Below are 17,703 nucleotides of genomic sequence, written 5' to 3'. Positions count from 1 at the left end.
TATGTTCTTATAAACTGGATTAGATAAGAACATTTTTTTCTATTTTTATTCCGACAAAAATTGCACAGTAGTTTACCAAACTGCACCAACCATTACGTTTAGCCCCACAGGACGCAATTACGACTGAACACAATTGCGAACGATTTCCAATGTTTGCCCTCTGAGATTATATTTATTTATATTTTTCAATAAATGTTTTTATAAATAAAAACCCTATTAGAATTCCCTTGTTTTCATGATAAAATAATTCATTTGCACTTGGTGAATGTTGATGAGGATGACAAAATCATTCTGAAAATATTATAAGAACTTCAATCTGGCCTGCAAGTTATATAAAAAAAAACCATGAAGGTAAATGCATATTGCCTTCTTTTGTTAATATATTGAAAGAAAAATATCTCCTGATTCTGTTCATGTGCGTGATGCCTTTTATCTTGCCCAAATAACCCCACAATTGACGTTTTTAGACTCTTGTGACCCTATTAATGGTCAAAAGAAAATATATTAAATTTATTGAAAAGTCCAGAGAACTCCGAAAGAAGGATTTTCAAAAATAAGCATCAATCAAATATTTTTATGGAGTTTTGTCTATTTGAAATTTGAATCATTTGGAAAATAGACATTGTAAGTGTTCTCACGCCAATATTTATTTAAAAATATGTGTTTGTCAAATGAGAAGATCATTTGTATGTCCGACAAGTTCTACAATCTGGGTTGATAGATCCAATACACAACTCTAAACTGCCATATATTCAACCAGATGTGAAGGTATGAAAGTATGCACCTTGCCTTAATTGGTTCATTGTTTTTTTTTCAGTTGTTTTACAGTTGTTTTCTTTGGGTGTTTTTTTTTTTTTATTTATTATTATTTTGCATGAACTGAATATCTTGAAATTAAAAAGGATTTTTATTTTTTATTTTTGTACATTTATGATATATATGAAAAATAAACATGATTCCCTTTTTTTGATAATCTAGAATCAATAACCCCTGTGACCAATGTGAGCCTGCTTATGGATTTAAAAACCAGCTGCCATTGAACGGAGATCCCAGTCTTTTTCAGGTGAAATATTATATTAGTCACTTAAGTTTCAACTGAAATATCCAATCCCAAGAAGAAATCATGATACCTAAAAGGTTCATGCATAGTATGTCATTATAACTAATAATTTAAGCAAGTATTTCTTGACTCCCTTTTAAAGAACATTATTAAAATCAATAAGTTTGAGTGTACATACAGTTTTAAAATGAGTTAACCAAAAAATATACCTTAAGAATCAACAAATATTCTGTCAAAGATTTTGTTTTAGGACATCTGTCACATTATCAACTTGTCATTTGCAGTTACTTTAAATTTATGTTCCTGGGGAAAAAGAGTTGTCCCTGCCAAGCACAACACTATGTGCATTCTTGTTGGTCTAGTTTGCTTGTCCCAATGGAAAAATAAAACTTGTTTCAAATGCCCTTTTCTTATTTTTAATTGCTTATATTTCCTTGTTTTACAGACAAAAGTACAAGAGGCTAAAGTGTCAGGAAATTTAGATGCACCAGAGGGTGGTTTGGATGCTGTGATGCAAGCTATTGCATGTGAGGTAAGCTTCAGGTTATCTTAACTTATGGAAATTACATATTTCTGCATAAATGAAAAAAAAAATCCTGTCTTTTTGACGTGAAAATTATTTTTTAAAGAATGCACAGATGATACAGTTTTCATTATCCCTAAAAAAAACTGCATTTCAAAATGTTCTCCTGTTCTTAGGCTTTTGCGACTTGGCAGTGGTTATGACATGCCAAATGTCCCGTTTTCACTACAGTTGTTTCTAAAAAAAAAAAAAATTGGAGTAAGCTTTTTAATTTGGACAGACTATGTGTTACAAGACATCTTATCATGCCAAATCCATGTAGACGAAATGTTAGATAGACAATCATTGCATCAAATTAAAGTTTATATTAGAAACCAGTGTCTGGTGATTCTAACATTAATGACACAAATGAATCATTTATATATATATACTAAACTATTAAAGTCATATGTGCATGTGTTTTATATTTATTATAAATCCATAACTTATAATCAACAAAAAGTTTTACATTTGGTGATTGTTGATAGAAAACAAAATTGGCTGCTAATTAACTTTCAACTTTTAATGTCAAAGTTTATTGATTATTATCTTGATCATGAACTCATGGATTTGATAAATTTATTTTAAGAGTCAGATTGGATGGAGAAACCCCTCCAGAAGAATGTTGCTATATTCAACAGATGCTGGTTTTCACTTTGCTGGTGATGGAAAGGTTAGTTTGTTAATGTATCAAATTATTATTATTTTGGTATTACCTGAATTTCTGTTAAACTAGTAATCATTGTTATGTAATAGTTGATTTAAAACTGACTTATGATTTGAGCAAGTGAAATAAAAAGCTTAAATTACTCAGCCTTATTCAGCCTTTCATTTTTTCTCAAAATGTAAGAAATGTAACTTCCTTTGGACATATTCAATCCACACAATGAGTAGGAAAAACAAGACAATCTTTATCTGTTGTAACATTTTCATTGATTATTTTGTTTATCTTACAGCTTGGTGGTATTATAAAGCCAAATGATGGACAATGTCATCTTAGTAATGGTATATACACAGAGAGTTCAACTCAGGTAAGAGATATAACTTAATGGTTAAAAAAGGCATTATGCATGAAATATTTGCCACTTGACAAATAAGCTTAAGTTGAGCATTTGCAGATCAATGAAAACAGTGGAAAGTTTCCATGGCTATATCAAAACCTGGTTTCTTATTATTTGTATGTGCCACCTACAAAACTACGGGATATTTGTATATTTAATTCAACCCCTTTCCCCCTCCCTAAAATTATGGTCTATTAACCCTTTCAACGCTATACACGGCATATGCCGCAATGACATACGCCGTCCGCCACTGCTATACGCGGCATATGCCGCGATGACAACGGATTTTTCATAAGGACTCTTAAACCATTCGGTTTACATTCGGGTCCTCTCTAATTTTTCCTTGTATGAATCGAGGATATGCAAGGTCTCATTTGCGCTTGAAATCACGGCAATTTTTATTGTAAAATCATGCAATAGAAGGAAAATTGAAGGAAAATAAAAACAAATATTTTGACAAATGCAAATGGCGGAAATCGGCAACGAAGCTGTAAATATGGAAATATTTCAGCATTTCTATGGCGAAACTGACGACGAGGATTAGTTAAAAGGTTTCTTGCTATCTCAATGTGTTTATTACATTCAAATCGTGTGGGAAATATGATTTGATCGATCATTACGAGACGTAGAAAAAGGGGGGAAAACGGAGGTTGACTGAAAATTTTGAGGACGGAGCCACTGATTTGTGCCATGATTACATAATACGTGTATGGTGCAATACGCTACGGAATCGAGCAATTGGTGTCTTCTTTATTATATGGCAGATAAAAAAACAAAATAGATGAAGACTACAAGTAGTTTTTATTCAAAATTCAACACAAATGTAATAAATTACACCTTTTACCTGTTAATTACCTGAAAATGCAGGTAACCTGATAAAAATTTTACTGAAATAACTGCTTAACATTACAGTTCATACTCTCCTGAGCATTTTTCATGCAATAACTTTTTCTGTATCTCTTATAATAAAAAAAAAAATACAGCAGTCTGAAAAGGAATATACTGTTCTAATGAATGAACACAAAAAAAATGCAGCAGCAGCAGCCATTTTTCTATTTTTTTGTGTAGCGTTGAAAGGGTTAACTTTGAAACTTTGGCAAATTTGTGATTAATACATCAATTTTACTATGAAGTTAAGTGAAGCATTGATTGTTTTGAATGACATTGTTTGAAGTTGAATATTGTTGAGGTACATCAAATCATTTTGAAAATTATTGATACGGATAAAATTGCTCTTGTAGACAAGTTATTGTAAAATAATTAAACAAGTATTAACTAATATGGGACTTTTCAGGATTATCCATCAATCAGTCAGATTGCTGCTAAGATAGAAGAAAAGAATGTGAACTTGATTTTTGCCGTAACAGAAAAACAAGTTGATATCTACAAGCAGTTGAAGAACTTTATTCCTGGGTCTGTGACTGGACGTTTAGCTGATGATTCATCTAATATTGTAGCTCTTGTTAGAGATAACTATCAAGTAAGTACTCAACAAAGCATGAATGATGTATATAGATTGTAATAAGAATTCTGAAAATGACAATAGACATTGATTGATTTCTGATTAGAAATACGCAAATTAAAAAATGCACAGTTTCTTGTTTTCATTTTGTAAAGTTTCTAATTTCTTTGTTTATCTATGAAACAAACTAAGTTTATTAAATTGTAAGGAATCAAGAAGGTGAAAACCATAATTGTTATAACTTATAATCTTAAAAAAACTAGGAATTTCTTAATATATGGGACAAACATCTGATAGCAAAAACTGTAAAGTGATCTGGTTTTTTGTTCGAATTATTTTTGGAGTGTCTGAATATTCACATAAAACATTATGAGAGTATGAGTCATTTATGATTACTTTTTAAAGGATTAAGAACTATTTATTGAAGTGAATTCTTAAGTGGTCAGAATAAAAAATATGTTCTGATCAAATTATTTGTGACAATTTTGAAATGCATGTCTTGATTTATGATTTTTGTCTCGCCCTTTCAAAGTCACAAAGACAAAACCATGAAAACTTAGGTGTGCTGCTCATGAAAGCAGCATCAACAGTATTTTAGAATGTGATAAGGGCATCCGATACAGTTTCTGGATATAATGTCATTTTTATACGACCGCAAAAATTGAAATTTTTTGGTCGTATATTGGTATCATGTTGGTGTCATCGTCGTCCAAAGACATTTGATTTTTGCACTATAACTTTAGTATAAGTTATAGAAATCTATGAAATTTTAACACAAGGTTTATGACCACAAAAGGAAAGTTGGGATTGATTTTGGGAGTTTTGGTTCCAACAGTTTAGGAATTAGGGCCCAAATAAGCATTAAGGGGGGGGGGGGGGGTTCAATTTTTCTCATTTCAGATTTCATAATTTCATAAATAAAAAGAAAATTTCTTCAAACATTTTTTAGAGAGGATTAATATTTAACAGCATTAACAGCATAGTGAATTGCTGAAAGGCCAAAAAAAAAATTAAGTTCATTAGACCACATACATTCATTCTGTGTCAGAAACCTATGCTGTGTCAACTATTTAATCACAATCCAAATTTAGAGCTGAATCCAGCTTGAATGTTTTGTCCATACTTTCCCCAACCGTTCAGGGTTCAACCTCTGTGGTCGTATAAAGCTGTGCCCTGCATCTGGTTATAATTATGAAATATGTTGTAGGCCTTGAAGAGTTATAAAATAAAACACGAAATAAAACATAGGTCACTGTGCTTGTTTTCGAGAAAATTGAGGCTGAAAATTGGACGGGGATTTGTGGAATTTGTAAAATAGTTGGGCAATGTTATAAAATTTTTGGAGCAAATATTTTTCGTCATAAATTATTAAGATCGGGTTCAATCTGAAGCTGTGATAAGTGACAATAAGTGAAGAAAACAATCCCAACACGAATGACTTTACAATTGTTCAAGCCTTGCTTGACATTGCGGACCAGGTGCTCAAATGGTATTTTTTCTAAACCTAAAAATATGGAAATAAACTGTTTCTGAAAATGTGATTTTTATCATTTATCTGCATAAACTGCATTTTGTCATGCTTTCTCAAAATCTCAAATAAAAAATCATACATGTGAACCTCCCGACGGGAGTACAAAACTCCCGTTTTCAGGGGTCTCCTCCCGTCCTCCCGTTTAGGAGAAAAAACTCCCGTGTATGAAATATTTCATGAATGAAAATTTTCAGACGCCATATTTGATCATTTCTTACTACTGTACAGGTGTAATTGACACCTGTGTTAAATTTTACCTGTACATCAAAGAAGATGTATAATTAATTGGCTTCACTTGACAGCTGGGGTGTCAAACATACTGGTAATCAACGATTTTTACCTCTGGCTAACTGCCGTTGTGTTATAAAAACGATGTGTATTGGGAATATTGAAATACATTTTTGTTACTTCCCTTTGTTTTATCCTGTTTTCAGTTATTTTGCTTTTAAAAATGTAAATTGTAAAAAGACTATAAATGATTGATATTTTAATCAAATAATCATAAAAGGATGTTGATTAAATGAAAATAAATGTTTTGGAACAAATAAAAAAATATAAATTTAGCAATCTAGACCTCCTTTCAAGGATTAAATTGAAGTTTATATTTTAAATCTGTTTATCTATTATGTAAGAGGAATATACAATATGTACATTTAGACTAATAAAGAATAAAGATAAAAAAAAAAGACTAATAAAAAATCTAGTTAATTTAATTGGGATTATAGAACCTTGGGTTTGAGAATTGTAGATGTTAGAATAATTAAGATTTTATTGAGTAAGCTAGAAATAGCAAAACATTTTACAATGTTAAAAAGTCTTTTAAAGTTTTCTACAAATATGACTTTCATAATGCTTAAAAGCCATGCAGTACTACTGTTAGTGTTTGTTATTTTTTTAATTAATTTATGATGTTGCAAACAAACATGTCACCATGCTGGATTCTATGATAAATGCGATTTCTTCTAAAAATTGGGTTCCCCCTGTGTAACCTCAATGTTAGCGCTTAAGTGCACGACGTCGTTGGCAGACAATTTTGATGTTATCTCTGCTAAATTACCGGCGACATAGAGCTTCCTAAAAGGAGGAGAATCCAAATACCTCTCTCATTGCGTAATTTTATTGGTAAATAACTATATGATATTTTTTCACCAAAGCGAGACTCATTGCGGGGTACATAAGATATCGCAATTTCATTCCTTTGTCTGTCCTTCCGGTCCTTCTGGTAAATAAGTTTTTTCATGTGTACAATTCTTGCCAAATTTCTATAAAACTGATATTGTATGGTCACGTTCGAAAGTTGGTGCATATCAACTATTCTTCAAAAGAATTATGCAATTTGAAAATATTAATTATATTGGAAATTGCATTGTATTTGCTGTCATTCCGTCATTTCTCTAATATATTTGTAAAAAAACAAAGAACAAAAGCTGCGCTATGAGAGCATGATATGCCCGTCGTCTTATGAAAAAAACCCATAATACATGTTTTTAAACAACATGGAGGTTGTACAGGTAGTCATGCTAAAATATCTTGACTCATTCCTTACTCTTGCTCAAGTTTATATATCACAACATGTTTTCTGTGATACCAAATTGAAGCTCAATAGAAATTTAAGACCTCAAAAATGAATTAAAGAATCATCTAGATAAAGGATACAGATCTTAAAAATAATGTAACTAATTTTTATGTGAAATTTTATGCAATAATTATAAATATTTTCTGAGATACGATTCTGTGAAAACCTTCCATTTAGTTTTCTGTTGATATGCACATTTAAATAGTATGTGCTTATTATCTAAAAAGGTTTCATTAAATTCTGTTGTGTGGTTTCAGATAAGTTGCAATGACAAACTGTTGCAGTAGTATCATTGAAGCAAATAATTTCAAAGGGGCGTAACTCCCAGAAAAAAATGAATTGTAATTTCCTGTCGATATGCACATATATGTATGTCCTTACTATCCAACAAGGTTTCATGGAATTCTGATGTGTGGTTTGAGAGGAGTTGCCATGAAAAGAAACAACTGACTGACTGACAGACAGACAGACAGACGGGTCAAAACATTATACCCTCCGCAACTTCTTTGCGTGAGGTACAAATATGCTATACTATGATTATGACGGACAGCCAGACGCTGGACATTTGTATACCATAATAGGTACGCCCTGTCAAAATTTTTACGGGCGTATACAAATATTGTTGGCTATTGCCTTTTGTTAGATAAAATGCGTGCTATGTGAAGGAAATAAGAACTTTGTACTTTTAATAAAGTTGTATCATTGTTTATATTAGCGGCATACCATTATTTATCATATACTTGTATAAAATATTAATTAAACTTTATAGTTCAATATCATTTGAAAATATAAAAAAGCTATAAAAGGATTACTAGGTTTATTAAACAAATTCCTAAGAACTTCCATAGCGGGCTGATAAAGGTACCTTTATTGACTGCTTCCGGAATGTTATCACATACCTTTCCATTAATTTCTGTGACGTTTATCACATGCAACTTCGTACATTTCCGGAAATTTGTTTGAAAACAACAACAGAACGCGGAAAACAGCAAGTGATAAAGACTTTTCACAAAACGGTTGAGGAGCAAAATTTAATTAACTTAGTTGAATATGTTTTGAAAGACATAAATGGGGTGACCATATTATTGAAGAACATGTTAATTGTTGTGACAAGATAGATAAAATGCTTGAAATATCATTAAAAACAATTAGTTAAGAATTTTTTTTGGTTGTCTGTAAATATTATCTGAAAATGCAAAGACAAACCAAATTAGAATTTGATATTTATTGTCTGTATTTTCTTCTGCTGAAGTATATGATGAAAAGATAATTACATGTCATTTTTCATATCAGACCCTTTATCGGCCCTCGTTCATGATATTAGACTTCGAGCCTGCCACTCTTGAGCTGATATCATAACCTTGGGCTGATAAAGGGTCTGATATTAAAAATGCCATGTAATAATCTATACTTATTTAACATAAATAAATTGAATAAATTGTTCAGTTAAGAAGTTTACTTCTTCCTGTACCTAAATTTTCGGTATTAGTTTTAAAATATCATTGGTTTTCTAAAAATATATATAATAAAATGACAGAAAATCGGATCCAGACCAAATCAAAGATGATTTATGATAATAAAAATGATAATTGGCATGCATTATATAAGTAAGGCCAAAAGGGTCAGTCGCCTTGAGATTGCTACCTATACGATATTTTGTTGAAAATCTCACAGAAACAGTAATGTGTTTTATTTCTTATGATTTTATTCGACTGTTATCCTGCTAGAATCAAATGCACTAATATATATGATGTAGAAGTTAGCATTAGAATTAGAAATTGGAGCATTGAAAAATCCAGATTACGGTTCTTATTATGGAAAATAACACCCATTACGTCTCGCAAAAAGTGATGTTTTGCGGGAATTCAAACGCTTAATGTCGCGCCAAGAGTTAACTCCCTCGAAACTGTATCAGATGCCCTTAAGGGCAATGCAAGGAGAACTATTAGTAATATTTTAATGATTTTTGGTATGATGATGTATATACTGTGGCACAGTCATTGTCCTTAAACTTTTCATAGTTTAGATCTCAAAGTTTGTGATGGAGTTATTTTCAGGGGAGCCACTTAAAGCAAGTCAGCAGTATTTGATAAGCATTTGTATTTACATTGTCATTTCTCATTTGGAGATTATATGACCCAGCCATTTTAATTTCTACATTAATTTGTATTATACTATTAAATAACATACAAGCGAGGTATATCTCTGTGTCAACAGTTTATTCTGTTTGTTTGTCCCACATTAACAAATTTTAACTGTCTTCTTTTTCATATTTTAAACAGAAAATTACTTCTAAAGTAGAGATGAGTACCACTTCAGGAGCTGAGGATGTAATCATTAGATATTTCTCCAGATGTAAGAAGTAAGTAATTTGAATAAAGTCTATACATTTATTGTTATAATGCTGAATATGAGATTGTAAATTAATTTAAAGAAAACATGAGTGCTATGGTACATGTACAAATACACATTAATGAATACATTAGTACTATGGTACATGTACAAATACAAGTTGATGAATATGGAAATACCATAAATGAGAGATCAGTTGTATTCTATTAAATTATAGCAAGTTTAAGTTCTGTCCAATACTTAGTTGTAACCAGATTTTCAAAAGAAAATAAGTTATTGATTTGGGGATGAACAGGTTGAATTATCGATTTCTGATTGGTGTAGACCAAGGCTTCCAAAACGGTCATATATGCCGGTCATTTGTATGATGTCCGGTAAAAGACCGGCTGGGCAAAGCATGAAACGGTCATATACTTTTTAGTTTCAAAGGCTTTTTCAGTCATTTTAAAATATAAATTCACGATCTTTTTGACCCAACATTTTGCCTTTAACAGCCATACATTTCCGGTCATAAAAGTGACATGATGATTAATTACTATCAAAACAACCCCTACTTCAATACTTTCTAATTATAATCAAGGCTAATTAGTTGTTGGACAGCTGAAAACTACCTGTTCAGGTGACAGGTAAACTATTTTCAGTTAGTACCGGACATCGTATAAATTAATCGGTCCATTCCCAATTATTTTTCGTACATTTCAGCAGCTTGTATCTAACTGATTTAAAATATATAGTAAATACATTTATAAACATGATTTGATAAATCATTTAAAAACGTTTTAAATGAAAAATCGTCAGCACTACGTTGTCTGAACAAGAACATGTGTGCGCATGTGCACAGGTAGGAAATTCAATTATGCATCCTACATTTCTTCAAAAATGCTAAAAGTATCATTTATACCTGTATCTAACGTTCATTTCAAGTATTTTGTTGAAGAAATACCGTGGAAAGAGCTTCTTCGCTCAGTAGTTCTATGTTATTGTACACGGATTTTACGTATCCGTTTATGATCCATGTTTTACCATGGTCAAGTCAACATCCGGTTTTGAAAAATGTGACTTTAAAAACGAAAATAAAGTTCTAGACAACTTCATTTTGCACAAATAAAGAGTCTAATGCAGATATGAGCACGCTGATGTGCACACTTTGAATGATGCAATGCCAATTTTAACAGTTTATGTCAGAACATCAAATTCATATCAAAGTAAAGTTTAATATCGATTTTAATTTAATGTCAATCATTGGGATGGCCATCTGATTACCATAATTGCCTTTTGTGACTTTGTCTTAGGAATTAAAATTTCGGATCAGATATAAAATGTCCAGCTGGCTCAGAAAAATTTTGGAAGCCCTGGTGTAGACATGAGGGTAAAATTAAAAAAAATTGTCACCCGCTCAGCCATATGATAGAGTAAATTGACACCCACGTCTTAGCCAATCAAAATACGGCATTTTAACATGAAGTTTAATAAATAGAATTGTTGACTTTGATAGATAGGTTGTCAATCTATATTCGTTTGTGACAAACGAAAGAAAAAATATTGGGAACTATTAATTATATATATAAAGTTTGATTACACTAAGGGTTTTGTTTTTTAAGATTACTTTACTATATTATTTATAACTACTTGAGTATATATGGAATGTTGATTTGAACTAAATGATTTGTAGATTGAAATATGTACTTTTATATTTGTAGTAAAACTGGTGAATTGTCACAAACCAATATTTGTGAAGGTCTCAAAGTTGGAGATTCTGTATGTATGAATTCAAAATTTTATAAAGTAGTTTCTAGTTGCTAAAATAACATGGCAGATATATTAATAAAATACTAGCATAGATCAGTCAATTAAAAATTAGTCATTAATAAGATAACCAATGATATACCAAGTACTTACCAAAATTTCAGAGAAAAAGTGATAAATGGATGTTGTTCATCTTGATATTTACATGAAGAACTCCAATGATGGAGGGCACCTTACAGGAAGACATTGTGGCCTTACTTCCATACTTGCATGAATTCTCACAGTGCATCTAGCTTAATCCTGGACACTGTCTATACGTCTCGTTGTAGTTGACCATATTTTCCATCCTGCATTGATTGATTAGGCCATTCATTAGGAGACGGTAATCTGCTTCTGATTAAAAACATTACTTTATAGAACTTTCTGGAGTTTTATTTATACATTTGTAGTCTTTTTTTTTGTAATAGAATTGAGAGTTGATTTTCTATTCCTTTCCTCTTTATTCATATAGGTTAGTTTTGAAGTTGAAATTGAAGTGAAAGAATGCCCAAAAGATTCTCAAGGATACAGCAAAAAATTTGATATTAAACCAGTTGGTCTGTCAGACAAATTAGAAGTGAGAATGGAACTGATCTGCAAATGTGATTGTGAATCAGAGGAGAAAGCTGTGAGTATCACATACATTCTTTATAACCTGTTTTAGAACATTATTTTTCTATAATGTAGGTAAGTCAAAATAGGGGGAAAAAACTGTAGCATTCATTAATAATGTGATAAAACAGGATAAGCTGTAAGAATGGCAATACTGATTTTAATAAAATTTTGCACGGCCACCCTATAAACTAAGATTTCATATTCCTTTAAAAGTAACCATTGCTATAAGCCATCTTAATTTTTTTCAACATTACACTTACTGAAAGTGGATAAGCTTGTAATTATGACCCTATTAAATTTTACTTATTTACTGAAATTTAAATTTGAGAAAAACATTTGTATTGGTACATATTTTGTTCACAGCTTAAAATCTATGAACCACTTGTTCTACTATTATTACACTTAATTCTCTCACCTGATCAAAAATCTATGATATATGAGACGATGCATGTGCTTTTCAGGGTTGACTGCATTAACTGATTGTATAAGGCATTCTTCATATTAAGGAAGGTAAAAGAGCTAAACAATCCATATTTTGAATAGAGATATATTCTTTTCCTTTTTCTGGCATATGCCTGTTGTCCTTAACATTCATGGTCCAATTAATTCATATGGATTATTTGACCATATCATCTTTATTGTTAATTATTCAATGTTTAGGAATAAGGGGCCAAAAAGGGCCCAAATAAGCATTATTCTTGGTTTTCGCACCATAACTTTAATATAAGTAAATAGAAATATATGAAATTTAAACACAAGGTTAATGACCATAAAAGGAAGGTTGGGATTGATTTTGGGAAATTTGGTCCAAACTGTTTCGGAATAAGGGGCTCAAAGGGTCCAAAATTAAACTTCGTTTGATTTCATCAAAAATGATTTATTGGGGTTCTTTGATATGCCAAATCTTACTGTGTTTGTAGATTCTTATTTTTTGGTCCCGTTTTCGAATTGTCTACATTAAGGTCCAAAGGGTCCAAAATTAAACTTAGTTTGATTTTAATAAAAAATGAATCCTTGGGCTTCTTTGATATGCTGAATCTAAACATGTACTTTAGATTTCTTATTATGGGCCAAGTTTTCTAGTTGGTCCAAATCAGGATCTAAAATTATTACATTAAGTATTGTGCAGTAGCAAGAAATCTTCAATTGCACAGTATTCAGCAATAGCAAGAAATCTTCAATTGCACAGTATTGTGCAATAGCAAGTATTTTCAATTGCACAGTATTGCGCAAAAGCAAGAAATTTCTAATTGCACAATATTGGGCAATAGCAAGAACTTTTCAATTTGAGTTATCTTTCTTTGTCCAAAATAGTAGTTGAAATAACTTAAATATTTTTTTCATACAATATTATACAATGTATATTCACTTTTACTACCAACTGATAAATTAAAACAATCTTTACCATTCAGTAATAACAAGCACTTTTTTTACATTTTGATATTTTATGATGTTTTTAAATGAGTAGTTATTGTTGCAAACTCCATTAGAAATATGAATTGAGATCAGTTTTGGAATAAGGGAAAGGGGGCTGTGAAAAAAAAGGGGGGGGGGGTTCTATTTTTAGCATTTCAGATTTCATAAATAAAAAAAAAAATTCTTCAAACATTTTTTTGAGGAATTAATATTCAACAGCATAGTGAATTGCTCAAAGGCAAAAAAAAATATTTTAAGTTCATTAGACCACATTCATTCTGTGTCAGAAATCCATGCTGTATCAACTATTTAATCACAATCCAAAATTAGAGCTGAATCCAGCTTGAATGTTGTGTCCATACTTGCCCCAACTGTTATGGGTTCAACCTCTGCGGTCGTATAAAGCTGCGCCCTGTGGAGCATCTGGTTTTAATTTAAAATCATGTTGGACAATGTCAATGTGATAAAAATAATTTCTGAGTCTCCTTATGTCATTAAATGGTTATATCCATAATTATTACAGAGGGACAACAGACAGAGTAAGAACTGTAATAATCATGGGACCTTTGTTTGTGGAACATGTGCTTGTGATGACAAATATTATGGGAAAACATGTGATTGTTATACTGGGAATATCACTCAGACGGCTCTTGAAGAACAATGCAAAGAGTAAGTCCTAAAATACTGTAAATTCACAAATTATTATGTGTATTTATTATATTGAATTTAAAAATATGGACAAAAATAGGGATATCAATTATTGCTATATCAGTAAAATCTGCATAAAGATATATGATTCAGTTATCAGAAGGGCAGAGAAATGCATGGTATATATTCTCGAAAACAGCGATCACAAAACAGTCAGCATCAGCTGAACTCTTTAAAATTTTATGGAAATAATAATTATAATGGAAAAAAAAGAGTCAAAGTGCACATATAGAAACATGAATCTTATATTTAAATTTTTCTAAAATTTTGATTAAGGAAATTTCAATAACTGTCACAATAACTATGGTAATTCTTATATTTGTACCTCTTATATTTGTACCAGGTAAATGGTATGGAACCAAATAGATGAACCTTTCTTACATGAATGCAACAACTGACTTCAATTCTGAAGGCAATATAGATATTTTCTAGGTTAATATACCTACATGACAAGATAAAAAATGTAGTCTGGGTTATACAGGATTATTTACAATTGATATAAAAATATTACAGAATTGAATTAGCTGGAGGTATTAATTATTTTGCATTTTAATAAGATGTCAATAATTTTGTCTTTCAGACCTGGTAAAGAGCTGATATGTTCTGGACGAGGAGAATGTGTGTGTGGAAACTGTGAATGCAAACCAAGACGAGGGAACAGTGAGGAGAGATACAGTGGAAAATGGTGTCAGTGTGATGATTATAGTTGTCCATTCTATGATAATGCATTGTGTGGAGGTCAGTAGACTAATTATATGAAATGATTATGTAATCAAATTATTGAAATTATTACCAGCAATGACTGTATCACATGTTAATCACAACAATGACTTTAAGCGCAAACCATTGCTCTTCAGTGCCCCTCTTATTGCACCTCTGAGTCCTATGTATATATCCTAACTATAATAGAATTTTATCTATGGTTTATAAAGATGGGTAGACACTTTCATTTTAACAGTTGAAATGGAAGGCAATTTATTTTTTGTTCATAATTAATAATGCCCATACAGAAAATTAAATTTTTGATGCATACAAAAGTAACCTGCTTTCTTGAAGCTTGGAAAAGTGGAATAGTTAATCTCTCTTTCATTTAATAACAAAGTGAAAGTTCCTTTGATATGATATTTTAATGCCAAAATTAGAGTTTTGACCCCAATTTCACTGTCCACTGAACATATAAAATGATAATGCAAGAAGGGCACAGTGTTTTAGAATTCTAATTTCCTGTCATCTGTGGCAAGTTGATTTAGGTAACTGGAAAGTGGAAATTCAAACCATTGTTGTCCATGGGCAAGTAAAATTAAATTACATAAACTTCCTATTCATGCAGATCAAACTGTTGATAAAACAGTTGTATTCTTTTATTTCAAACAAAGTCACAAAGCAAGATCCTTGTTGTTGGTGTAAATCATGCAGGGCTATGAAAGTCTAGGGTAAAGAAAGGTGAGCACATGTTTTGTGATCACAGTCTTAAACATGGTTGCTAGCTTAACAAGGGAAATCAGCAATTTCAAGCATCCATCTGATCTAGAGGCAATAATAGAGTTCATAATTGAAATTTAACTACATGTATAAACATGCAAAAGGAATAAAAGTTATGAAAACATTTTTAAAATAGTATAAAATTAAGGGAAAGTTCATTAAACTGGTTGGAAAGTGAATTTTTGATACCAACTTTCCTGTGGAAAGTTAAATGTATAAAAATCATAGAACACTGCCCTGGCATTCGTGTACTATTGACACATTCTTGTTGTTTAAGAATTAATATTACTTGTATATTGCAGGTCCTGAACATGGAACATGTAGATGTGGAAACTGTTCCTGTACATCTAATTTTACAGGGGAAAACTGTGGCTGTTCTACCAGAAATGATTCATGTATTTCTTCTGATGGGGTAAGGCTAACACAGTTTCTTTTTAAATGACTTTTTACTAAAAGGACAGTTCATGGACATATTTATCTGTAGAACTGTATTTGTCTTTAAAAATTGCTGTGATTGATTTTAATCATGATTACAATGTACTATTATTTATTGCCTAACACTTAAAATCACAACAGTACATCCCAATGATTTTAGTCGAGCCTTCGACTTTAGACTTTAGTCGAAAAAGCAAGACTAAGCGATCCTACATTCTGTCGTCTGCGGCGGTGGCGTACACGAATATTCACTCTGTGGTTAAAGTTTTTATACGACTTTCAAAATTTTCGTCGTATATTGCTATCACGTTGGCGTCGTCGTCGTCGTCGTCCGAATACTTTTAGTTTTCGCACTCTAACTTTAGTAAAAGTGAATAGAAATCTATGAAATTTTAACACAAGGTTTATGACCATAAAAGGAAGGCTGGTATTGATTTTGGGAGTTTTGGTCCCAACATTTTAGGAATTAGGGGCCAAAAAGGGCCCAAATAAGCATTTTCTTGGTTTTCGCACTATAACTTTAGTTTAAGTTAATAGAAATCTATGAAATTTTGACACAAGGTTTATAACCACAAAATAAAGGTTGGGATTGATTTTGGGAGTTTTATTTTCAACAGTTTAGGAATTAGGGGCCAAAAAAGGGCCCAAATAAGCATTATTCTTGGTTTTCGCACAATAACTTTAGTTAAAGTAAATAGAAATCAATGAAATTTAAACACAATGTTTATGACCACAAAAGGAAGGTTGGTATTGATTTTGGGAGTTTCGGTCCCAACAGTTTAGGAATTAGGGGCCAAAAAGGGACCCAATAAGCTTTTTTCTTGGTTTTCGCACCATAGCGTTAGTATAAGTAAATAGAAATCTATGAAATTTAAACACAAGATTTATGACTATAAAAGGAAGGTTGGTATTGATTTTGGAAGTTTTGGTCCCAACAGTTAAGGAAAAAGGGGCCCAAAGGGTCTACATTAAGGTCCAAAGGGTCCAAAATTAAACTTAGTTTGATTTTAACAAAAATTGAAACCTTGGGGTTCTTTGATATGCTGAATCTAAAAATGTACTTAGATTTTTGATTATTGGCCCAGTTTTCAAGTTGGCCCAAATCGGGGTCCAAAATTAAACATTGTTTGATTTCATCAAAAATTGAATAATTGGGGTTCTTTGATATGCCAAATCTAAATGTGTATGTAGATTCTTAATTTTTGGTCCAGTTTTAAAATTGGTCTAAATTAAAGTGCAAAGGGTCCAAAATTAAACTAAGTTTGATTTTAACAAAAATTAAATTCTTGGGCCTCTTTGATATGCTGAATCTAAACATGTACTTAGATTTTTGATTATGGGCCCAGTTATCAAGTTGGTCAAAATCAGGATCTAAAATTATTATATTAAGTATTGTGCAATAGCAAGTCTTTTCAATTGCACAGTATTGTGCAATGGCAAGAAATATCTAATTTCACAATATTGTGAAATAGCAATTTTTTTTTTAATTAAGAGTTATCTTTCTTTGTCCAGTATAGTAAGCAAGAAATATCTGCAAGAATTTTTTTTAATTGGAGTTATCTTTCTTTGTCCAGAATCAACTTAAATCTTTGTTATATACAATATACAATGTATATTCACTTTTTACTACCAACTGGTAAATTTAAATAATCTTTACC

General features: G+C 31.2%; 1 protein-coding gene across 7 annotated transcripts in view; it reads left to right on the top strand.

The window, feature by feature from the left end:
- LOC134708042 (integrin beta-PS-like) overlaps positions 1–17,703 on the top strand; it is a 62,407-nt gene that overhangs the window by 27,045 nt on the left and 17,659 nt on the right. For all 7 annotated transcript variants that reach the window (XM_063568295.1, XM_063568296.1, XM_063568300.1 and 4 more), the window contains 11 exons: positions 979–1,063; positions 1,506–1,592; positions 2,212–2,295; positions 2,579–2,653; positions 3,978–4,163; positions 9,535–9,614; positions 11,305–11,362; positions 11,862–12,017; positions 13,944–14,089; positions 14,709–14,866; positions 15,913–16,022. In XM_063568295.1, the coding sequence (XP_063424365.1) occupies positions 979–1,063; positions 1,506–1,592; positions 2,212–2,295; positions 2,579–2,653; positions 3,978–4,163; positions 9,535–9,614; positions 11,305–11,362; positions 11,862–12,017; positions 13,944–14,089; positions 14,709–14,866; positions 15,913–16,022 (1,225 nt within the window). The remainder of the gene's footprint in view (positions 1–978; positions 1,064–1,505; positions 1,593–2,211; positions 2,296–2,578; positions 2,654–3,977; positions 4,164–9,534; positions 9,615–11,304; positions 11,363–11,861; positions 12,018–13,943; positions 14,090–14,708; positions 14,867–15,912; positions 16,023–17,703) is intronic.

The sequence above is a fragment of the Mytilus trossulus genome, chromosome 2 (assembly GCF_036588685.1).
Source record: "Mytilus trossulus isolate FHL-02 chromosome 2, PNRI_Mtr1.1.1.hap1, whole genome shotgun sequence".
Lineage (NCBI taxonomy): Eukaryota > Metazoa > Mollusca > Bivalvia > Mytilida > Mytilidae > Mytilus > Mytilus trossulus.
Note: the sequence above shows the minus strand (reverse complement) of the source record. Positions and strands in the feature narration are given on the sequence as shown.